Genomic DNA, 25,757 nt, shown 5'->3' with positions numbered 1-25,757 from the left:
AGTACCATATATTCATTGTTGTATTCAAGTACATGTATGTGTACGTCTATCTCTAGAATCACGGAAGGACACATGCACAAAGAATGACATTAGAATTTACATACGAGCACAACATCCACTGAAAATAGTCCAAACCCAGGAGAGTTAAAATTGTTTTGATTTATCATAAGCCTGCATGGGAATTTTCCCCTATTTTTTCCCATTTTTAAAATATGCTGGTTGGGTTTTGTTTTTGTTTTGTTTTTGATGGGGGAGGGGGAAGGGTGAAAGGATAAAAGAAGTCTTCATATTGTGATGATGTGCATTCTTGTAACTAGTATTTACCGATAAGTCTTCTTAACAGTATTATATGTTGCATATGGGGGGGGGGGGGGGGGGGGGAACGGGGGGGGGGGGGGGGGGTAGAGATGAGGATAAGAAAGTACCAAAAATTCATCGCGATAAAGAGATAACCCCAACTGAAATATCATGGTGAGAAGGTCCCTTGTCAGATCTTTTATTGTTCTAAGGACAAAAGAGGTAACTGAACAATACAACATTGCTGTCAGACGTTATCAGCGCTTTTCAATCAGTCGTAGTTGCTTCTTCTTCATTCTTTTCAGCTTAGCTGTATTCCGAATCTGGAAAAAAAAAGAAACATATGAACACAATTGTGCTGGAGCATATCATAATAGATTTAGTCAACAATTTATGTATGCACTTTATACATGCATTATGCAAGATCAGGAAATCACATATCAAATTGGTCATAGCAACAATTTTGAAGGAAGGCACAGCACGTTGAAAAAAATGTCTGTGTTATTTGACAACTGATAAAACCTTCAATTCTCAGTCAGGTTTCCTAAAACTTGACAGTCTTTTTAAAAGCATACATGTGTGATGAAATGTTTCAATGATCTTAATTAAAGACCAACTATTGTCGCATCGAATGCTCTGCTTTCCCTGTTTTGGACACATTAGAAAGCCTAACCTCTACTTGTTATGTGTACATGACTACTAGTTGTTGTACATGCATTTCAAGTGGGTGTATGTTTTCAATATGGATTTACATATTGGACCAATATTGATTGTTTCATTGAATGTTCTCCAGTCCTGTAAGATACCTTGCACCTTAAACTTTATGTTTGTAGCCATTTGTCTGAACTTCTTATCAATAAAGTATATCGGAGTACATGCATGTTTGCATTTCTATTCAGATTTTGTTTTCACAGCAAGTGTGCTTCCTTGTTGGGATTGAGTGATTTCATGATCGGTTTCCCATCTCAATCCACTGTAATCAATACTGCAGCATTAACTCATTTATAAAAATTGAAAGCATATCTTAACCTCTGCATATCTATCAACAGTACAGATACAAGGATTAGCTCTGAGCAAGGAATGAATGGTGGTCCTGACAACCTTAATGTAATGGGGGTCCTCTGTATGACAAAACAATAAGATAATAACATACACATGTACATATTATATCACGTGTGTGTACTTATATGTGTTTCAGAGTGCCTGGGATGCTGAATGATTTCCTTTATACAGAATTTCCCAAAAAAACTTATAATCCACTTTTCACACTGATAACACCCAATATGACTAAACCATCTAAATGCTACTTCAGAGTCTTAAAATATAATATCTTAGCTCTATTTTGCAGAAAACCCCATTCAATTTGGTTAAGAGGTCACAGAAAAATGTGGATTGTTGTAAAGCATGTCACAAGTCTGATTCTTCCAAGTTTAGCACTAGGATGCTCTTGGAAATGCACATTAATGTGTGAACACACCAGACAGAACTTGGAGGGAAGAGACTTCTGACATGCTCTACAAAATTCATTTCTCTTTGACCACTGAAGCAAATCGAATGGGGTTTTCTGTAAGATGTGGGCAATGAGTTATAGTTTCATACCCTGAAATTGCATTTGGATTGATGCACTATTTTTAAAGTTTCCATTGCGTAGGGCACCATTATAATTCTTTTTGGGACATACGATACACCTGTAGTTAAATCAAACTGCTATGATTAACCTACCACTTGAACAACTTCAGATTTTTTCTGGTTTTCCTCTCTCCTTTGCCTGTGCTCCTCTCTTCGTTGCTTCTTAAGCTGTTGGACAGATGAAGAAAAAGAACAATTGTTGATAAAAAAGGACTTCTCATAGAGCATAAGATTCATAATAGGCAAACACAAATGTATGTGTTTATTGTCTCAAAAGAATGCATAAAACCCCCAGAGAATATATTCAATGACAACTGAACAGAAAGCATAAACTTGTATTTCATGTATCATGTTGAATGGGATAAAATGTCTTTATGTGCATTTGTTAGTCATACCTCAAAAATTTGTATCCTTAAGTTTCTTGTTTAGGTGATACGCTATCAGCGTATCACCTATTGTGATTGTCAAAATTTATCTTTTTTTTAATTATGTATTGAAGGTGATGTATATAAAACGAAGCGGAATATTTTTCAGTCAATTCTTCAATTGAATTAAGAATCTCTGGGGATGAAGGGCTTTATATCGATAACACAAACAGCTCATGACATCTGTAAATATCAATCATTTTTCTTTACAATAACAAAGCAAAAGGACACTTTGTGCAGCCAAGCTTCTTTAATACTGTGATGACAACTGTTTTTGTGTGGCCTACACAAAAAATATACGACAATGTATGCCACACATACACTACAAGACATCACATTGCATGATAAGAATGTCTGGTACACTACACTAGCCACTTTATCAGCAAAATTTCAACCATCCAAATCAACATGGCTTATTACATTGGGAAAAACAAAAAAGTAACAACAAAGATTTCAAAAGAAAATCTCCAATCTTATGGCTGGAGAGTGCTCCCCCTGATTTATGAATTGATGTCAAACAAGTGGAATGCAAGTGAAGCTGAGAGAAAACACATTGATTATTCATGCCTGCATCTGATAAGAAGTTTTAAATGGGAAGTTTTGATAACTGCAGTTTAAATCTATGAAGTGTACCATCTCAGTACAGGGCTGTACCTGCTCAAAAGTAGAAACTTGGATCAGTGATTTGTACTAAATGAAAATAGATTTTGTGAAATTTCATTCTGTCAGGTTGCAGCAAATGCATTGACACATTCAAATCCCCCCCTCCAAAAAAAGAAAGAAAAAAAGACATCCTCTTAGGCAATATTGCAGTGTTAACCCATTAAGAATGGGCTGATTTTGCTACAATACGCATAGACACTTGCTCAAGTACAAGTATACTTGGGACTTGTCCTCAATGGGTTCAATTCCTGCTAAAACATAATTGGTAATGCTTACCTCGATTGCTGCCCGTCTGGCATCAATCAGTTCTTGCTGGTACTTCCGAACGGAGAGTTTCTCTGCTTTCTGGGCCATTTTCAGTTGCCATGACGATTTCAGAGGCTTGTCCTTGCGCAAATCAGAAAATCTGAAGAGATAACGATGTTGGATGTTTTGAAGTTGAACATGGACCCATAAATCTACAATCCTTCAGTTTACTACAGAGGTGATTTGTGCATTTGTATTGTTCTGCTAATGTGCTGTACACGGTACATTGTACATGTGGCTGAGACTAGTGAAATACAAGTATTCCACAAACAGCGTGCAGTATATTGTCTCATTTTTTCATCACGATTATATGAATGCAATGTAGAGAATACATGTATGCAGGGTACACAATATTATTTAGTACGCAAGGAAAAAGTGTGTGTGTGTGTATACATGTACACGAACATTGCACATATATACTGTACATGTATGTAAAGCTGTTTTCTTTGCCTGTCAATCTTTGTGCGAGTTAACGCATTTGGGAAGTTAATACAAAAACTCACTCACCCTTAAATGATATTTTACACTACATGTAGCACAGCAAGTTTCATGTACTACAGTCCTAATGCATCCGTGATACACAGTGTACATTGTATGTAGACTCCATAGCTTGCTGAATGTGGTAGTAACCACTGCACACAGCCAGATACAGTGTACCACAATTTTTCAATTTCTTTTTTTTTTTCCAGGAACATATGCCCTTCATATTCTACATAGCCAGTTCAGGTCACAAGGAAAATTTGAACATCCTGTTTACTGTGGATGGCCCACTGCATTAAACTCCAGAACACACAATCATATTTCTACCTAGATGGTCTCACCTTGCTGTCTGCTCCGTTTTCCATTTTCTTCCAGACTTTGGCCTCCCCTTCATCTGTCTTTTCATGGTCGACTCCTTCTTGTACGCCTCTTTGGCATTTCTTGCTATCTCCTCATGCAATCTCCTGACCTCTGATGGGTCCATCTCTTTCTCCTCTGCCACATCATTACTCTCCTCGTCACCATGACAACTGCCATGTTTCCTTCGAGAGGAATCCGGAGGTGTTTTGGCGCTTTGCACTGATTCACTGGTCGCAATTTTCTCAGTCAATTTTCCCACATGTTTTTCATGCTTTGATGATAGAGCAGGGCTTGAAGAATCAGATGCTACCTTTCCTTTGTGAACCACAGATCCACCTGTAGTTTTGCACGTGCCCTGTGCAGCATCTGTATTGATTCCTACTTGGTCACGTGACTTTGAAGTGGACTTGGGATGACTTGATTCTAGAAAGAGACAATGAAAAGGCGACAATGAATTCTGACAAGATAGCATATACACTTGTATGTGTATCTAATGACTTCTTTATAATGTACAGAAACTGGAGCATCTACTCTGTGGACATATGTACAAGTGTACATGGATTGCAGGCAGTTGTAGATTAAGGTCTAGTTTTATGACTTCGAGAAGAAACACATCGAGAGACAAGCAGTCTTTCTATATCCTTTTTATATGCGGCGAAGCATCATCTTTTAATTCAAATTCTGACAAGAGTACAATCATCTGAATCCATAAACCTCTTGTACTTCAAACAGATGAGGTGCTTGTGCAATCTAATGTTCATTTATAATTATAAATGTATATTTTTTTAAACAGCACTCACTGTGAATACAGATTCCAAGACTGTTCAAAACTAGAACCTGCCAAAAAGCAGTTCACAGAAAAACCTTTTAAACACGTTGTGCCTTAATACATAGTTACACTTGAATCACCCATATATCTTCATACTTGACATATAGTACAATGACCTCCTGTATAACAAACATTGACCTTATGTTATTCTTGTGTCAACAAAGCAAAAATTCAGTTCCAAAAATCACTATTCTATGATATACATGTACAATATAGTTATCTCTTTACATACACTGTACTAAAATGTTTTCTGAAAAAAAGAAAGAATGAACCACTGCATGTACTGTATACGAAATGAAAATGCTGGTCCCAAGAACGTTGTTACTACTAGTGGGAGTTGCCTGCATTACAAATTTGTCTAAAACTCTCAAGTAAGGTACTGTACATGTATTCTCAGTGACATTGTCACTGAATACCATCAAAGTTTGCAACATGTTATTCCATGTTAAAGGCATTAAAGTTGATTTTCTTATAGTGGAATTACTGTGGCAGGTTTATAAGCAAAATCTGTGAATTGCAGACTGTTTAACAAATCAGAAGGCAGACAGAAAGACAAACACACTGTTTGTAAACAACAACAAAGAACTAAACAGCAAAAAAGTTGTATTATAATCTATGATTTGTGACCCTGCATTACCAAACCGACAAAAAGTCGCCAGACATCAATTTTTACACAGTTCCTCCGAAGGACAGATACTGAGAGAGCAGACTCTAAGCTCTAAAATGATATTTATAAAATTGCCATTAAAAGTTCATAAAAAATAAAATTGGACTTCCCTAACCCATCTACAAAATGGACAGAATGCAATTGTACATACATGTACTCTGGAAAAGTGCTGCTGAGAAAAGAGGCTTTGAACTTTAGATTAGGGTCTACAGTATATTCAAGCACTTAATCTCACAAAGCTGCGCTCTGTCCTTTGAATGGGACAAAAAACAGGATGTGTATCTTGTAATACTCAGTACAGTGCACTCCCGTTGTAACGAAATGCTCGGGACCGGCAGTTTTCTTTCGTTATAACGAAATTTCATTATAACTGAACAAATACAATATCATAACGAAAACAAGGAACCACGTATATTATGTTTGCTGAATACTCATCATACACTGCAAAGCTATGTGAAATGTGATGGGATAACTGTATTACAATAATAAACGCAAGTTCCCCTCAGAAACTGTGTGTGACACAAGGAGCGAACACACAGTGGTGTGAAGCGTTCACCCATGCAGAGACGCTATAAATGCTTGTTCAGCTACGTATTTTCGAAAGCAATTCGCATTTCGTTATAACGGAGCACATTTCTTTTGTTTTTCTTTGTCTGTGGCGCTCAGAAAAGACTTCGTTATAACGGAAATTTCGCTATAACCGCGTTCGTTATAAGCTAATTTTGTACCATAGACTTTAATGGTGATAGTTTAGGGACCAGAAGATGTACTTCGTTATAACGAAATTTCGTTATAACCGTGTTCGTTGTAACGGGAGTGCACTGTAGCAACAACAATGAAGGGATTATCGGATTAAGCTGTGAAAATCTTGGACACTCAAGAAGCACATTCTTTTCAGACTAACTTGCAAGGCAGCGGCTTCATCTTTTCAAAAGTTATTAGAGATAAAAGTGAAGATGTTCAGGTTGTTTTTTTTTTTTCTTCATTTATTTATTTTTTAGAATTGATACGTGTAGAGCACCAAAGACTTACCATACCTAATCACACAATTCCACAATTCTACAAAAAAACAAAAAAAAAAACTGTTCTAAAAAATTGCAAAAACACAATTGTCTATTTGTTTATCATTATGATCTCAAACTTTCCAATAATGCAGAAGAATTGCACGGTCATGAAATATAAAGGTTAAGATTGACTAGGTTGACCCTTCATATTTTCAGTGGCTTCATTAAGTCCTCACATAAAATTGGCTTATGCGACTTTGGTTTTGAGATGCACAGTAACATGTTTATTTTATAAGTTAATAGATCCTGTTTTATAATTCTTTAATTAATAAGAAATGCACAATTATTAATAAAAGTCATGTTTTGAGCCAAAATTTGACAATAATTTACAAACTCTAACCCTTTCTCCAATAACTCTGCACTATAGTCTCTGCATCATAGTTTAGTCTACAACTCCATAGATATCTTGTAAAGGATATGTACAATTGTACATAAGATACACAGGATATTTACATAAATGGGCCATCACAACAATACTCATCTATCGATTCTATGATCTATAGTCCACCTTCATAGACACATGGATTGAGTGAATTTAACAATATTTAGTAGAACACATCAGTGAAAATTTGGGGAAAATTGGACAATCCGTTCAAAAGTTAAGAATTTTTAAAGTATCTGTGCAGTCACTGCTGGATGAGAAGACTACTGCAGTGTATGATGTCACATGCGTACAACGATATAAGGAAATTAAATAGAGAATTTCACAAAACTTCACTTTTTGAATAAAGTGCACATTCCTTCAACTTTAATACTGATGTATGTTATTAAGCAGGGCCTGTATTAAGGGTAATATCATTTCCCCTGCCTTCTGAAAGACAGTAGTCAACTATTCTTTTGTTATGTGAGTAAAGTGAAAATATGTTGATATTTCTTTTTTTCTTTCTTTACAGCATGTATATTGTTGTACACATGTGACATCACAAGCTATAGTAGTCTTCTCATCCAGCCGTGACTGAGCTGAAACTTCAAGAATTCATAACTTTTGCTTTTGAACGGATTGTCCAATTTTCCTCAAACTCTGATGTATGTAGAATATAATAATTGCTGCATTCATTCAACCCACATGTCTATGAAGGTGGACTTGTCCTTTAACTGGTTGTGGGGGTGGCAAAAAACAAACAAACAAACAAAAAACTCTTAGTGAAATTGAACAATGTGATGTGTTCTTAAATACTGTAGAATAAATAAAAGAGAAAAAAAAGGGGGGATGGGGGAGAATGGGGTAAACGCACATATGATACCGAAATTGCATATAGTAATAATAGCCTAGATCTAGTGTGGCCCCTTGCATAAAACTTACCGTTGAATTTCGATGTTGTTTCTTGCAACTATTTATGCTTCTTAAAGGACAAGTTCACCTTTATAACCATAAGGATTGAGAGAATGTAGCAATATTAGTAGAACACATCATTGAAAGTTTGAGGAAAATCAGACAATCCGTTCAAAAGTTATGAATTTTTAAAATTTTTGTGCAGCAACCGCTGGATGAGAAGACTACTGCAGTGTATGAATAACTTGCGTACAACAATATAAGGAAAATATAAAGAGAATTTAACAAAATTCCATCTTTTGAAAAAAGTACACATTCCCCTGACTCGTTACCGACAAATGTTATGGGCAATATTATTCCCCCTGCCTTTAGAAAGAGGCAAGTCAAGAGCTCTTTCATTATGCGAAAAAAGTGAAAATATGTTGAATTTTCTTTTACATTTTCTTTATACTGTTGTACGCATATGACTCACAAGCTGTAGTAGTCTCTTCATCCAGCGGTTCCAACACAAAAATTTTAAAAATTCATAACTTTTGCATCGATTGTCCAATTTTCCTCAAACTTTCACTGATGTGTTCTACTATATTTTGCATTCTCTCAATCCTTATGTTTATGAAGGTGAACTTGTCCTTTAAGTTTAAGTTCTTGTGTCTGGTACAGTGTACCACTCTATTGCCTATTAAAATCTGTGTTGTTTTGACACATATCACCTAGTCTATTTGAAATGCTCAACTGGCACGCCAAGGTGCAGGCTGCAGTGAGCTGAGAAACACCAGCAATAGGCAGCATCTACATGATATTTCACAGTGACACTGTACTTTCATACATCACAGTCCCACCTAAAGAAATAAAACGTTGTTAGTGGGTCCAATCACAGCTCCCACTTGCACGGGCACGTCCCCACAGCCACTGCACAGGGCATATCTGTACAACTTTTTCAAGAAAACAAAAATATCAGTTGTAATAAATTAGTTCCCTTACCACTTCCTTCAGCCACTGAATTTGACTCCGCAGCTTTGAGTCTGGAGCTTCGTCTTGTGCCAACAACCATGATGATTTTGAGCAAAACTCCAAGAGCAATGACCTACCTAACTGGTGAGTGCAAGTGTTTAGTGTTAGACACCAATTGCAATATGTACAGGGATACAGTGTACTGTATGTATGTCACGGCACACGCACGTGCTATCTATCAGCCACATTAGACATCACACTGTACAGTACTCAATCTAGCCTGCTTTCCAGGCAAGTGTAGCATGTATCCCCAATTGTCAGTGATTATTTATAACGACAAAAAGACACAAGTCAACGTCGATTCCAATTAATATCTACATATTTTTGGAGCTTATTATCATTATTTCTATTTCATTTGATATTACTCACCTATTTCATATCAATTTTTTCGAGGGACGAGGAAAGAAGTGTCGAAGTGTCGAACTATCAAAGTAGCCTGCCGAACTGTACCACGATTTGTTTTGTTGACGATAAGTCTGGCACCCATAACTTGACCCTTGATACCCTCCATACGTAATCACGTTGCTCAACACATGTCACCCGGTATTCGGTCGTAATCCAGAATCAACGGTGTCGCGGTGTTTTTCCTGGACGAGCGCAGTGGCAGTGAACGTCACCGAACGACCACACAAATGCAGCGCGGCGGTACTACCGGTGCGTGATTTGCCGGGTGCAGTGGTGAGTCAGACCTTTGCCTTGCGCCTTTGTGAAAGAAAAGAATGATGAATCTGCGGTCTTTCTCACATGTCTTTATATGCAAGTCCGGTCTTTGCGTATATGTACGATGATCAGTGCTTGAAAACTGACATTTTCTTGGCGTCAAGGAAGGAATCGATTTGATTTTGATAAGTTTTGATAACAACGTGCTGGTGAGTTCTTTGTCGTTGATAATGTAGTGGCTGGCCTTCTCGCCACTTTGTGTTTTGGTCAGTGACAGTGTTACCGATGTGATCTTGAGTTCTAACTGATTCTAGTGTTAGTGTTAGTGTGTGAGACTGATCCAGAAGAGCAGAGGTGTGATGATTAACTTTAGTGTGATATTTTACCACAACGTACAAACATAGTTACACCTTTTTTGGACTTGGATACTTGTTGCTGTCTTTTCATACATTATCATAGGCTTAGTAATGGTTTGCTACCGTTGTGTCTTGTGAATTGTGCATGTTCTGGACACGATGATAATAATAATTTAGGTTGTTAATCAGTGTTAATTGCTATGAATTATGATGTCAAGTGAGGGGGAGTCCTCTAATCCTTTATTATTAGGGTCATACCAATCAAACTATCCTATAAAAATTGCTTCAAAGGCAAAGCAGTGAACACATGGTCATTTTCAATTTTACAGTTCAGTCATCAGGCAGTTGGCCAGTGATTCGATCATCCAAGAACAATTATATTACATACCTTGGATAACATACCTTGGATGTGGGCATAAAGTTATACTTAACTTATTTGCCCCTCGGTGTCGTCATTACATGACATTAATAACTTTTGGTTAGGCGCTGTGCAGTGTAACATGGACAAAAAAATATCCCATCGGGGTTGTATTTGTTCTTGTCTTGACTCCAAAACCTCTCTAGGTTAGACTTGAAACTATTCACGGATGGGCTGTCGATTACAAATGATGGCAGCTTATTCCACTCACTAATAACTCTTTGAGAAAAAGAGCACTGTCTCACTTTGGACTTTACATGTTTCTTCATCATCTTAAACTTATGACCACGCGTCCTTCCTCCAACTGAGAACTCAAAAAAATCTGAGGGTGAGGACTTCATATCATCAATCCCATTCACAATCTTAAAAATCTGTATCATATCGGCTCTATGCCGTCTGTATGCCAATGAAGGCAATTTCAAATGTTCAAGTCTTGGTTCATAACTCAAAGGTCTAAGTGGACGTATCATTCTGGTAGCTCGACGCTGTACATTCTCTACTTTTACAACATTCTTCTTCCAATGAGGATGCCACACTGATGAACAATATTCTAATGTCGGTCTAACAATAGACTTGTACAGTTGAATAAATCCTTTCTCATTAAAAGTAGAAAATGTACGCTTGATAATTCCAATCCTACGATTCGCTGCAGTACAAATTGTGTCCACATGATGAGTAAAATCTAACTTCTTGTCATGATTCACTCCAAGATCCTTTACATATGTAGCTACTGGAGTGGGCGCGTTTGTTTCATCCATTATATAATTGACACATGGGTTATTCCTTCCATAATGGATAACTTTACACTTTTCCTGGCTAAAAGGAAGCTGCCACTTTTTTGACCATTCCATCACTCTAATTAGTTCAGCTTGCAGATTCAGTACATCATCATCTGCGAATACAACTTGGTGTCATCAGCAAAAAGCTTAACTTCACATCTGCCACTTATCAACACATCAGGAAGGTCGTTTACATACAACAGAAACAAAATCGGCCCCAAAACACTACCTTGTGGGACTCCACTAGATACTGCAGTTTGTGAAGATGAAACACCATTGACCACCACTCGTTGTGATCTTTCACTTAAAAAAGACTTAATCCACTTCAAATATATTGGGCCTATGTTATGATGCATGCAGAGATCTCTTAACTGTCAAGCTGAGCCTTGCCCCCTTTACAATTTACAAACTTCTTGTACATAATTTGTAGGTCCATACATTGTATGTAGACCCTACCTTTTTGCAAACCCAGTTAATTCATACTAACCCTACGTGATGTAGATTTTATGTCATACATTTTTATATCAAATTTGTTCCCTTAAACAATATCATAATTCATAGATACAGTTTATGCAGTAACATACATGTAACATACATTCAAATGGAAATGATACAGTTGATGCAAATAAACACAGGTATTTATGAACAGGGAAGTAACACATGGGTTAGGGCTCACAAAAGTAATTAAGGTATTTTAATTTTGCCCTTAGGCATGTAAGCCCTCATGTGATGCATTCCTGTACTCAGACACAATGTATAAAAAGCACATTAATCAAAAAGACCATTAGCCTAATAATTTCCCCTTTTGTTGTTTATGTTTTGTTGCTGTTGACTACCTCTGAAAGACAGGCAGAAATTTTACAGTTTATCTTTCTCTTGTTGAAACAGTTCGCAATACATAAGTCGCCAAGCACCCACTAGACACCGATCTCCATAGATACAACAATGGCTGATGTCCGACGAGTCCCCATTCAGCTCCGTCTGATGACCTACCTGTCGCCCGGTCTTCCGGTCGAGTTCTTCGAGATGATTGCTCATTACCTGGAAGAGAAGATGGGATGTCCCGTCTACCTAATCTATGAAAGTCGCTGGTCGGGTCCTCCCAGCGATAGGACAGACCCCTTCACTCTAGATCACATTGATTTGGGTGAGTATGCGGCACTTGATGAAGGTGATAGAAATATGTCCCATAAAAAGTCAAAGCTTTTTCATTACGACTGATTGACAAATTCATCGACATAAAGAAAATACTGACTGTTTCAATACATTAAGTAGTAGCTGCGTTAAAACTTGATTTGTCAATCAGTTGTGATAGCAAACAACTCGACATACCCGGTAAACTCAATTTGAATTCACAGGCCATCAGTCGGGTGAAAACTTGGAAGTCTAGTGGATATGATGCTTATCTAGCAACCACGAGGTCATGAGTTTGAATCTAACCCAAATATGTATGGCCCATGATTTTTGTCATGGCGACTACTCAATACCACAAACACTGTTTCTTTACATCAGTGAAAGGCATTATTGTCCATAAGTTGCAATGAAAAACAACTCGACACAAGAATCACTAGTTTGACATGCAAAACTTGAAGTCCTCGTAAGAAATAAAGAAAATCACAAAATACAAAGCATGATTAGTTAAGTTGGAGAGGGAGCACATACATGTAGGCCTCAATATTGTATCGACCTGTCTCACTGAGTACTCGAGAAAGAAGTGGTGGAGGTAACTTTGTGTCATTAGGAGATCAAGAGGAAAATGAGGCAAATTGGTTTGAAGGCCTTAGTGGCAGTAGCCATACTGCAGGGAGGGAGAGAGAAAGATGGGCAAACAGAAAGATTGAGAGAAAGAAAGAGGAATAGATAGACAGAGACAGACAGAAAAAAAAAAAAAAAAAAGAGGCAGGGAGAATAGTAAGATTACATGTATCAACAATTGCGAAGAGTTTGTATGAGAAAGCTACCAAGCAATAAAGGGAAAGCTTTTGATATACGGTGGACTCCTGTAAAACGAAGTCTTCGGGACCGGCGGTTTTCTTTCGTTATATAGAAATTTCGTTATAATCGAACAAATAAACAATGAAATACTCGGAGCAGATTATGTTGCAGCCTGAATTTTTACTTCGTTGCAACCAGGATTTTGTTATAACTGTGTTCATTATAATGGGAATTCACTGTATAAAGGGGGTCTCTCTTCTGTGATAGTCTTGATAATGTTTTTTTCTTTCTCTTGCATCCCAAAAAGCATTCATGAATGCAGAGCCCTTTATGAAGCTGGTCAGTAGAGCCAAGGACAAGGCCGAGCTGCTTCCCGTGGCGCCAGTCTACCCTCACCCCAAATCGGACAACAAGCCAGTCTACTTCTCTGATGTCATCGTCCATGCAGACAACTGGTACAGCCCTTCTCACAGATCTTCCCCCCCCCCCCACCCCCTTGTTGGCATGCTACCTGGATGTGTTCCATATGGGGCCAATCCCATGTGTTATTTGTTGATTACCAAGACACAATAATATAACTTCATTTTGGAGACAATAGTCACAAACCGAATGGCATGTAGAAAAGAAGAAGAGTTGACTCTACATCCTAACATGAAGACACTGTAGAGATATATGTGCACTTATGTGTTTATTCTGGTATTCAAAAATGATTTGATGTGCAAGCTCTGCTTCATAGATCATTTTGTCTTTCTCTTTGATAACCTGTAGATATGTTGTGATTACGTTTCTAGTTCCTTATCCATGATGACACTGATTGATATTATAGAACATTTCCATAACTTGGTTGCAGATATTATGTTATTGTTATCTTTCTGTTTTCTGTAGTGAAAAATACAAAGAATTCAAGGACCTGCGAGGCGTGAAATGGGCTTACAGCGGGCCAGACTCTCCCAGCGGCGTCTACACGACTCTCAGGCAGCTAAAGAAGATGGGCGAAACTGTGATGTTCTTCGGGCACATCATTCAGTCAGGTGAGTGATGTTTCAGACTAACTTACCCTGACCTGATGTAAGACTCACCCTGCATGAGGTACCGGGTAGTCCTAAGAAAGATCTCATGTCAGTTTTTAATTGCTGACCATTCACATTTGTGTCTCTCTCACCCTAGGCTTCGGGGAAGAGTTCCCATCAGCAAGTCCAGGGGTCAACTTATATTCAAATAATCTGTCTTGTGCGCTCACATGAATGGGAAAGAAGCTCCTTGCTTGGTATTGCATACACGTCGTCAGCATGTGATCTGGATGCCTTGAGGCATCACAATGTCTAACTTTGATCCAAAGCCCAACAGGTATGCCCAGGGACAGAGGAGTTAGCCCCCCCCCCCCCCCCCCCCCTCCCCCAATCACTGGAACTTTCCTAGACATGGAGACTACTGCACAGGCATTGTTGAAGTTATCATTCCTGTGATGAAATGTCTGTGGCATCAGAGTGCTATATAAATATCGTCGCTGGAGTGACAAGACCTTGTATCTGCAATTATGGTGAAAATGACTTTTTTTAACTAATAGTCAAATAATGGGTTAAGTGATGTCCTGTCCAAATCCCAACTGTCTTACTCCAAAAATGAAGCCACCACGGCATGTCAAAGGAAAGGCTATCCCATTCGCTATAGTGCTTTGGCCGCCATGTTTTTTGGCTGTCCTGAACATTTGACATTTTGTAGATACGAGGGATATCATTTGTGGCAGCACTCTTGCTGCAATTACCATTACAGCCACCAGTCATAACTAAATAACAATCAGTGAGCCACCTATGGCATCCTATGTATTGTGTACGGAGGTTCAAGCATTACTGGGTTGTGAGTGCAGGAAAATTTGAATGTGTCTTTGTCGTAATAGTATCATTTCATTGTTGTCCTTTCTTTGAAGTTGTCTCCATTATTAATTGCAAAATCAGCTGTTTTCTGCAGTTAGTAGATATTGATATTGTAAAAATCATCTTGGCGGTATTTATGAATGTTAGTTCTGACTTTAATGTAGAAAAAAAGAATTGTCCTTCTGTATTCCACAGTAACCACTTTTAAATGAAATAATCGACTATTGGGGTTATGATTTTGATTGTTGACTTAACCCGTGGAGGACGGGCTGATTTTGCTACAACACGCATTTCCCATAGACACCTGTCTGAGTATATTCGGGACTAGTCTTCAATGGGTTTAATGAAAGTCCTGTCTCTTCCAATCAGGTTCTCATGCAAAGTCCATTGAGATGGTGGCAGACAAAACCGCTGATGCTGCTGCAATCAACTCCACGACACTGAGCTACCAGATGAAGTTGCATCCGTCGTTAGCAGAGAAGCTGCAAATTATGACGTCATGGGGACCCCTACCAGTGCAGCCCATCGTGGTCAACTCCAGAATGTCAGGTGAGTGAGCCAAGGGATAGCAAGTGACCTTTGACATCCACCTGCCCTTTTACAGTCCCATGCACAACTCATTCAGTCCCTTGCCAAGTGTTCATTGTTTACTCCTGCAAGACACTGCTGAAAAAACGACAACAAACAAACAAAAAACTTGATCTGGACCATAGAAAGTATTCAGTAAAAAAAAAAATGCCTCACACAAAGCTACGTCATGCATGTGTAACTTGAGGAGGGTTGTGATGCGAGTTACCAGGATAATAAGTTGCTTTAATAGAGTGTTGTGAAATCAGGAGCGTAAAATAAGTTTGATCTTAATGCATACTACTTTTATTCCAGAAGCGCCCTCCCCATGTGGTAGTGGGTAGGTAGAGCATTGCGTGATAATTGATCATTCCCAAGGAATCCAATTTTCCAACAAGCTGCGAGCAATTCACTCTATCATGGAAGATTGGTGGATACTGCTGTGGCCCGATTTGTCAATTATCATTAAAGATTATGAAACAACCATAATCTGATATGCTCCGAGACTGTAGTACTTCCAACTGCAAACCAGTTTAGCTAATGATTTGCAGTTTTGTCATTACGCAACTGACGTCGCATTATTTCAGCATGATTTCAGCATTATTTCACACATTTCTTATGCATATAAGTGTCCATTTTAGAGCTAGAATGTTTTCTCTCTCTTCAATGCAGATGAGCTCAAAAAAGAGCTGACCAATCACCTCCTCAACATGCACAAGGAGAAGGTGTGGAAGCTACGCATGGAAGAGTTCACACTCAAGCAGTTCGCTCCCGTTGACATGATGTTCTACCACCAGGAGGAGGATCTGCGGAAGGAAGTCAGCAAGATGAGCATAGAGGGCACTGTTTACTATTAACGCCAAGGAAAAAAAAAAGACCAACTCGCCACCAGCTCGTGTCACGCTTTTCTTCAATGCTTTCCCGCCACACTGAGTGTGGCCCTCCATTTTCAGGGTTCAAAGAGTCAGGTATTACAGAGGTTTAAATTATCGTGCCATAATTCCACACGCCTCTGTAGCGAGAGAGAGATGTGTGTGTGTGTTGTACACCTGTGAGAATTGGACGCACCGAGCTACGGCTCCGTGCACTTCGGTGGGTAGAATTTCCTCAAGCAAAGCAGTCTTGATGGTGCACATGTAGCCAGAAGATGGGCTCTGGCAACATCGAGAAAGGTGGTGCGTCCAGTGCTGCTCAGGTTGCTTTGTGATAACTCCTTCATAAGTTGCAGACAGTGGGATTGTTCTGCACCCAGCTGTCTTTCGGCAGCTTTGTACACTGTTGCCGTTGAATAAAGTGTTTAAAAACCTGAGGAACTACCTGTCAAATAATATCTGAAATGTAGGCCCATGATGGACTGAAAGTGAATGTGTGTGATAGCATTCTTTGTAATTTATGTCGAGCAAAACTTTGTACAAGACTTGGTTAATATCTCAAAATATAAAAATTCTATCAATTTTGCCTTTCAAAGTCATCAAGGCTGAAAGTGCTGTTCTTCGCCATGTTACAGTAGATGGCATGGAAACATATCTAGACAAAGAGAATCGTAGAAGTTTCTTCAAAATAGGACGAAAGGAATAGCAATATCAATGGAACTGCATGCAAATTAGATGAGATGATGGCATAATCTCAGTAACTCTAATTTGCATTATACAAAAGTGTAATCAGAAATCTTGCTTTTGTTCCATTATTGAACAACTACATTTAACTGCATCTCTCCCCCTTAACCATCGTTATTTGCTTCCTGGGTCTACTTTTGATGAAATTTATACTATTCTGTTGCATTTTCTCTACTTTTAAAAGCCAACTTTAACCCTAATCCCACCAGGTTTTTTGAGGGACTTGAAAACAGCGGGTGGGGGGGGGGGGGGGGGGGGCCTTTTTGGCCCCCCCCCCTTCAGATCTCGGTCGTGGATCGCGTGATCCTCGCGAAAATTTGCGCTAAGGTAGAGGCCAATGTAATCTACAAGACTGTATAGTTAGATTTTTCACATTTTAATTAGTGTATTTTATATTAATTTATGCTAATTTATGCAAAAATATATATATATTTTTGCCTATAAATCAAAAAATAAAGCTCCAGGACTTCTCATTTTTTGAGGGGGTCGAAAACTTTTTTTCAAAGGGGTGTGGCTTCAAAACGGTATGCGTGGGAGTGACAAATTTGGTCTCAAAAGTTGTGCGATACTTGAAAGAAAAAAGTCATAAAATGTCGCGGCGAGAGCATAACACGTTGCGGAATAATCATGCAAAACATCGTGGGGGTGGCCAAAATGTTGGCAGGGTAAGAAAAAGGATTTTTGAAACTTTTTTCCATCTGGCTGATGGAAGGTCTAACGGGGATGGCACAAGATGTTTGTATTAAACTGTAACTAATGCCTACTTTCATTTCGCCTCACTGCAGAATTTTGGTGAAAGCAGATGCTCTATTGTGACCAAAATCCTTCCAATAAATGCTAACATTGTACCTTCCTACATTGGCACTTGCATATCATATGTAACTTCAAACAAAGAAACAAGCAAGCACACTGTAAAACGAGGAATGTTCGCGTGCATTTTAATTTTGTGAATTTCGCAAGCGCCAAGATTTGCGAAATTAAAATGCACGCCAAAGTTCTTGTCTACACTATATGCATTGCTCGCCAGTGGCAATTCGCGAAAATTTCATGGCACATAAAAGACCATCGGCTCCAATTTGCAAAAAGTTTCATGCCGTGAATATACATGTTTCATGTTTTACAGTATAACAAAACAAATCAGGATACCTGTGATGCAAAATACCTATACCTGATGGCTGAAAAGCACACATTCCCATTTTGTTATGCATGGCAGTGTTGATTTTTGCTTTATGGGAAGGTGCGGAGCTAATGTAGGTAAAGAAAAAGAGACATTTGGGACAGTAGGTCCTAATACTTCATGAAAGAAAGCAGGTGATCTCATTTGGCAGCGTAAGCCAGTGCTGTGATTTCAAGAATGAACTTCCAAAACTTCCTTAGACTTTCCGTGTATACGTACATTTTTCATTTTTGTAGAGTAAGAGGTATGAAGATGATGCTCTTATGGTTTTCTGTCATGCCTAGATCTTGATATATCTTGTTAGCCATCAATGTGAGTTGTGAAATTTTATATACACACTGTACTGATTTTGTTTCCATCACATTTTTGTTTGTACATGAAGATAGTGTTAACTATGAGGCTAAGTTAATTGACAAAGTGTACAGACAGGATTTATGAATGTCACTGTATATGCTATATATTTCACAAATTTAATGTTTCACAAGATTGAGATCTGTAAGACACTTCTGCAATCAGCAGCCATATTGTTGGAATGAGAAAGAAATATCATAATTTTTATAAGAGAAAAGTTGACTATTTTCCGCCTTCGAGAAGATACATATTGCATTTTTTTTTAAAGGGAGGCAATATTTTTGTGAGTCGTTAATTTCACATGTATCGGTCAACTCACCAAATTTGCAAAAAATTGAAATGCCACAATATATACTGTATGAGCTGAAATTTTCGTGGTGGTTTTATTTTCGCGAATCGCCTTTGAACTGCGAAAATAACAACATGCAAAAATAACAACGCGCGAATAACTTAGTTCAGTTAGACCCTCGCAACCGCGAAATTAACAACACGTGAAGATGTCCTCCAAGTAGCAATTCGCGAAAATATCTGTACACAAAAATTTCAGCTCGTGCAGTACCGTGTATACAGTATGTTATGACTTGCAATGGGGCTGTTTTACGCGTTGCCCCCTAGTATAATATGTTTATTAACTAATTCTGGAATAAGTTGCCAAATAAGATAATGGATTGTTTGTAAATGTATGCTGTAGAGTGTGTGTAACCTCAAAGGTGTCGTTTGAGAGTTAAATGTTGAATATAGGAGTCAATTTAAAATGTGTTTTACTACTAAAAAACAAAAAGGAAACATTTCGTATAAAAGGAGAATTTCTTCCATAGACTTTGAGACTGATGGACAGCTGTAAAAGCATTTTTTTTTTCTTTTCTGTGTTTCCTTCTACCTACAGGAAATAGTTTTATAGTTTCAGTGTCCATCACAAAAAGTTCCCTTTATTTTTTGCTGCGGCAGAACTATTGGTATTTAATGCCCACAGACAGTACCCCCATCTAGTGATGTCTACATATTAAACATGCTGCTGTGAGTTAGCCTATAGGCATTATTTATTTCATGTGTGCACTTCAAAGTCTTATCACCATGTTTACTGTAAATGTGTATAAACCATAACACTGTGTTAGTGCAACTGACAGAAATCTGTTAGAAGGGTCAGCTGTCTCACTGCTGTCTGTCTGTCTGTCTGTCTGTCTGTCTGTCTGTCTGTCTTTATTATTTTCTGTATGAACATTCTGGTAGAATCATGAAAAATATAGATATGTATTTAATATACTGTGTGTAAACTGTATGGTAGTTGCCGTACAAGGGAGAATGGTCTTGAGCTGAAAGGATCTTTAAATGTGTGACTTGACCCCTTTATACAATGTGCCCTGGTGCTTAGCTGTAATTTGTGTTTATCAGCGTTTCAATGAAATCTTCCAAACTTGACTGAATATCCGAGCTAGCTACCCTACTCGGGCATAGCAACATGCAGCACTCCAATAGGGAGGCTGTAGGTAATCATTATGCATTGGAAGCTGATTTCCATACATCTGCACAGTAAGAACAAACATGGTATTTTTTTTTTCTCACATAATTATCGTGACAGTGTGGAACCGTGGCATGGTGCAGAAATTCACACTCTAAGCATTAAGCAAAACTGAGGAAGTAAACTCTTTTTTTTTTAACAGTTTGTATAAGATATGGACACTACATGTATATTAGTGCTCGGTGATAAAATGTTATCATAATTATACCTGTATTGAAGTCATTCCTCTTAAAGTGTTGCTAAATGCCAACATGTAGCTATTAAAAGTGTTGAGAGAAGAAATAGATGCCAAGTAGAAGTCAAAAGGAATGTATAATGTTCTATATCCTCCTACTGTAAGAGACAAATATTTTTACATAATTTTTCGTGCTTTGCTTGATAAGATGAGTTTTGCATGTTTTTTAATTCCACGGAATGAAGACATGAATTACTGTAAAACAATAAAGCAAAAATTTTTGCATGCTTTGTCGCGCTAGTTTCTGGTCACGCAAAATGCGCAAAAATTTCAACACCATGAAAATTTCAACTTTGACAGTATCCTTTGTGTGAATTGATGGAGAGAGATGGGGAAATCCCTTTCTCTGTGCCCGGAACTTTGGACAGTGAGTACAATGTTGCGATTGCTATAGGGTTTTCTGTACCAACAGACACGCAAGCAGGCAAAGGGTTAATCACTACTAGTGTGTGTACTCGAGTAGTGAAACATATATCTATATATACTCAGTATAATTATGGCGCCTAATGACATACTTGGCATGCCAGCATGCTCTACAAGTGGGTCATGCTTGACATGTGTACATATACAGTTTTCGGCTTTTGTGCCTAATACGCCTTTAATCTGAAATTAAGAGTGTACATAGTGTTTCAAAGTCCAACCTTTCAATAGCCATTTTAGTCAATACATGTACAATGAACTGAATTAGCCTATCGGTTAGGCATTGTTTGAATAATCTTTGATAGTCAAATTAGGAATGAAAAATGGAGTATTCCAAATGGCCTGTGTACTCAATAACATGATGTCGTATGTGGCAATATACATTGTACCCACAAAATCTTGTGCCACGTACAAACCGAAAATTTGCTCGTGAAAGGTGAAGTCATATTGTGGGAAGAGATATGAGGATATTAAACTCTTCATTACCACGGAATGATATTATAGGATTATAACAGAGTCTTGTATTAGCCGTAAATGTGTGTGTGTTACAAAGAAAAAACAAAACACCAAAAACGTAGGATCTACATAACTTAAAGTGAATGAAACAGTGAAGTAGCCTCAAGGTTTTATTTTGTTTCTGCTTTCATGTCAGATGTATTATACTTGCATGGCTGTTATAATATCTTTATTCTCCACTATACCTTGATGCATAGCCATTCAACACAAGTCCAGAGTTATTGTGTAGCTGTTGATATGCCATTTCTCAGTGCATGCGATATATCATTGATAGACTATTGTCTGATTTAAAATCAAGATCTGTCAGGCTGTGTGAAATTCCTGCTCTTAAATTTAGTCCATACAATATCCAAAAGTATGTCACAGCATGGCATTCATGCTCATTGCTTCAGTTTGTAAACACACACTGTGTTGCAACAGAAAACATTCCACAACATTGTGCGGTGATGTTAAACATCATTCCGGCTTTTAACAGGGATATCTGTACCATGTGACTTGCATAACACTGACCTCTTTCTGTACAGTGTGCATACATACAGTGTGCAGTGTATGCACACATTTCTTGGTGTATGCTTGGCAGGGATATTGCTCCAAAAGCAATGTTTCAACAATCTTTCTATTCTTTTCCTCTGTGAATAACTGTCTTCAGAGAGCACTATGGAGAAAATTGGACGAATGCACAGCATTAATCCAAAGCAATTTTTTGGGTGTTCTTTTTTTTTCCCCCAAGTCATGTCACACATGTCTGTATGGGCAAGTTTGTAAAATATGTCAAGTAAAAAAAAAAATAATAATAATAACAAACTCATATTTTGTTCTTTGGTGCTGTATCTTTTATTACAGAGGAATGTATTTATGACAAGGACTTAAAGACCATGAGAATTATCTCGCGATACCAGGTTTCTTGCTGTCTCAGGGTCTAAGAGCAAAGAAATGACTTGGGACCTGTAGCATCACCTTTTTATGCGAGGATTTTGTTATATCCGACCTGCTTACACCAAGACTCCACTATCTGATTTTTGCCATTTATTGTAAGGGTTTCATAAGATGGAAAAAAAAATTAAAACCCTTGCACTAGAGCTCCTTGTTCATATCCAATTGTTTTTGTTCGAGAAGTAATTAAAAAAAATCCTACCTCTTAATTGCTAAGATAAAAGCAGAATTTGACATTGGTAACATATTTCAGAATACAGATGTTTCTGTATCTGTCTCTCAGATTGGCATACTGTAAAACCGGAATTTTTTGCATGCATTTATTAAATAATGCAAATTTCGTGAGCCAAGACTCACAAGATAAAACGCACCTGAAAGTTCTTACCTACACTACGTGCATCGAATGTCAGTATGCCAATTTGCGAAAATCTCATGCCACGAATAAATTTCTTGCTTTACAGTAAGTGTGATGGCTTATCTTCTGAATTTGCGCAGATAAAATTAATTTTGTTAGTTTCCTCTGGTTAATCTTTTTTCCAGTACAAGATAAGCAGTGAAATTATTCCGTTGAAGACTATTCCCCAAGTATACTCAGGCAGGTGACTATGGGAAGTGCATGTTAAAGCAAAACCAGCTCATCCTCAAAGGGGTTAGAGGTGCCATTGAAAGATTCTAATTCTGCGGCAACGTTCCGACAGGATTTAATGGGTTAATATTTATTGTCATGTGGATAATGAATTGAATGTTGTTGGTCATGTACGAGTGACAGACAAGTCATCGAATGTTACAAATGACCCGTTTCTTGCACCAAGACTCCCGCAGTGGTATACGAGATAGGGTTTGTAATACCGTACTACCTCTGTCAGTACACTACCAAAGTGCTCAAAAGCCTTAGAGATCATAATCATCAGGGTTGACCAGCCTCAGAAAACCACCTCAATTTTATCCCGAGGCACACAATTATTGGAGAATACAAATGAATTTAAATCCATTACCCAAACTTTCATTCAAATGAGGTCGTCTATAACTTATTTCGACCAGCAAGCACTGGTGAGTGTACAGTGTGTGCCAGTTGTCATAGAGCTCAATGATTCCGATGTTGAATTACCCAGTGTATAGCCTAGTACACGCAATGCTGCATAGTTGAAGGAAAATCCAGAATATTTTGATATCTTGCAATACATTGCCTGTGATGAACTCCATGTGTAGGATGTACAGTAGCACACGTGTTAAAATTTTACTTCATGTGTGTGTAATAGTGTATGGCAGTGTGGAATGGTAATTCTCAGGAATAGCGAATTGTGTTTGATTGTACATTGTCATTTTCATATTGCATTATCATAATGGCACTATAATATATAAAACTAAAACCATCATTGTCACTACATATATCATCATATTAATCATCTTCATCCTTGTAATTTCCACAATCATTGACATATTCTATATTCAAAAATTTAACAGAAGAAAAAAAAAGACATGGTAAATCATTGTAGTACAGTATACACACCCACATACACACACACACACACACACAAACACACACACACACACACACACACACACACACACACACACACACACACAGAAAATTGTATCTTTCCTGTGACATGTCTATGAAATATTTGTACTGTTTACGACTTGTTTTACGGTTGATAATAAATGCTCGGCCAATCAATCAATTTTAAATTGTAGTGTCTGATTGTGTGTACTTTTTCCTTGTGCTTGATGCAATATTTCAGCAACACATGTATGTATGATAGTGAAAGTTACTGAAAGTGAAAGAGCCTGAAGTTGCCTTTCATGATCAGTTGCACATTGATTACAAATACCCATTTCATCACGAAACCACGTGAATTAATACAATTTCAAATCTAGTAGGACTGAATAAAACAAACTGAGAAAGTCAACACAATCTCATAAACTCATATTTACTTATCTTCTGAAGTTCTCTTCAAAAGAGAAAGTATTTTCCATATCAAGGATAACTGAAAGCAGGCTTTCAAGCGGGATAATGTAAAAAAGTAGGAATAAAGTAGGAACAAAATCTCTAAAAAAGTAGGAAAAAGTAGGACATACGAGGGAAAAAGTAGGGCAATAAAGAAAAAAAAAATAAATAAAAAAAAAGTAGGAATAAGTCAGGACATGTGCAGGCTTTTTGGAGTAGTTTTCGTCAATACTCACCAGAACTCTATGTTACATGTAAATCTTATTGTACTTACAACCCTGCTGCCTCAGCCTCACTTTTGCTCCTGGGAGAGCCTGGTAATTTTGAGCGATGATGAGAGCTGGTTGAGCACTGCTCCAAGTCCTAGGCTGCAATATCAGTGGGATCAATCACATCTGCACAGGAGCAAAAGCTGAGGCTGGCAGCAGTCTTGTGGTTGATTGGTGTGTGTTATCCCTCTTTCATGCTGAAGAGGCTCTCCCCACCAGTAAGAATCTGCAACTAGAGTCTACTAATCATTTCTGAATATAAATTATTCAAGTAGCCTTGCACATTTTTTTTTTTTTTTTTGCGGGGTTTTTCACCAAAAAAGTAGGAAAAAGTAGGAAAAAGCAGGATTTTGAGCAAAAAAGTAGGAAAAGTAGGGACAGCAGTAAGAAAGTAGGAAAAAGTAGGAAAAGTAGGGCCACTTGAAAGCCTGCTTCATCTTTTTATTTCATTTGTTCGTGTTTTTTTCTTTCTTTTTATTTCTTAGACCAAAGCTATAAACAAATTTACTCATTAACGCTTTGGCTTTTTCAATATAATAGCCATTTTATGTGCATAAAACAGTAGAAAAATAAAAGTCCCTGAATTGACTGAGATAAAAGATTTTGATGAGTGAATTACACCGATTTTTACTTGTGTCATTGTACTAAAAAAATGCAAATGATATTTTCATCTTATTCTTAAGAACATCTTTATTCTGATACAATAAAGTTGATAGTGATGAAAAAAACTAAATGCATTAATAAATTACAACATAAGAACCTACAGATATTGGCCTTGTAATATACAAACTGTATTATACACATACCCTTTTTTCCCAGCAATGTCATGAAAATACTGAGGGTGGAAGCAGGCTCAGTGGGGTTTTTTATGTTCTTTTCGATTTGGTGCAACCTTCGTTAATTTACATGATTTGCTTGATTCAGAAAGTGACAGTCAGTGGACTATTCCAAAGCCATAATTACAATACAGTTTGCACTCGGGGACATTGCTTTACCTAAAGGTCGTCAGCATGATGCTCTATTCTGATGGTTGTTATATAACCCTTTAAGCTATTATTTTCACGTACAGATATTTTCGCAAATGGAGGCCAGTACATATTCGCGAAATTTTGTTTTCAGGAATTAACACCAAGGCCATCGTGAGTGCACTACGTCTTAACCTAGCACATGGTGACGTTTT

The 25,757-nt window shown here is 37.7% G+C and overlaps 2 protein-coding genes across 2 annotated transcripts; one reads left to right on the top strand and one right to left on the bottom strand.

Moving 5' to 3' along the window:
- Positions 1–440: 440 nt before the first annotated feature.
- On the bottom strand, positions 441–9,044 carry LOC139743488 (uncharacterized). Its single transcript, XM_071653974.1, has 5 exons — positions 8,975–9,044; positions 4,142–4,583; positions 3,291–3,420; positions 2,020–2,094; positions 441–620 (listed from the first exon to the last, which is right to left on the bottom strand). Exons 1-5 carry the CDS (start codon positions 9,042–9,044, stop codon positions 555–557), a joined length of 783 nt encoding a protein of 260 aa, XP_071510075.1. The 3' UTR covers positions 441–554.
- Positions 9,045–12,149: 3,105 nt separating this feature from the next.
- LOC139743560 (uncharacterized) lies at positions 12,150–17,452 on the top strand. Its single transcript, XM_071654044.1, has 5 exons — positions 12,150–12,364; positions 13,460–13,607; positions 14,038–14,183; positions 15,396–15,575; positions 16,266–17,452. Exons 1-5 carry the CDS (start codon positions 12,163–12,165, stop codon positions 16,448–16,450), a joined length of 861 nt encoding a protein of 286 aa, XP_071510145.1. The 5' UTR covers positions 12,150–12,162; the 3' UTR covers positions 16,451–17,452.
- The last annotated feature ends 8,305 nt before the right edge of the window (positions 17,453–25,757 follow it).

This window comes from Diadema antillarum, unplaced genomic scaffold, assembly GCF_040938485.1.
Source record: "Diadema antillarum isolate AM-2024a unplaced genomic scaffold, OU_Dant_1.0 scf00000034, whole genome shotgun sequence".
Taxonomy (NCBI): Eukaryota; Metazoa; Echinodermata; class Echinoidea; order Diadematoida; family Diadematidae; genus Diadema; species Diadema antillarum.
The sequence above is the reverse complement of the archived record's forward strand: the minus strand, read 5'-3'. Positions and strand labels throughout refer to the sequence as shown.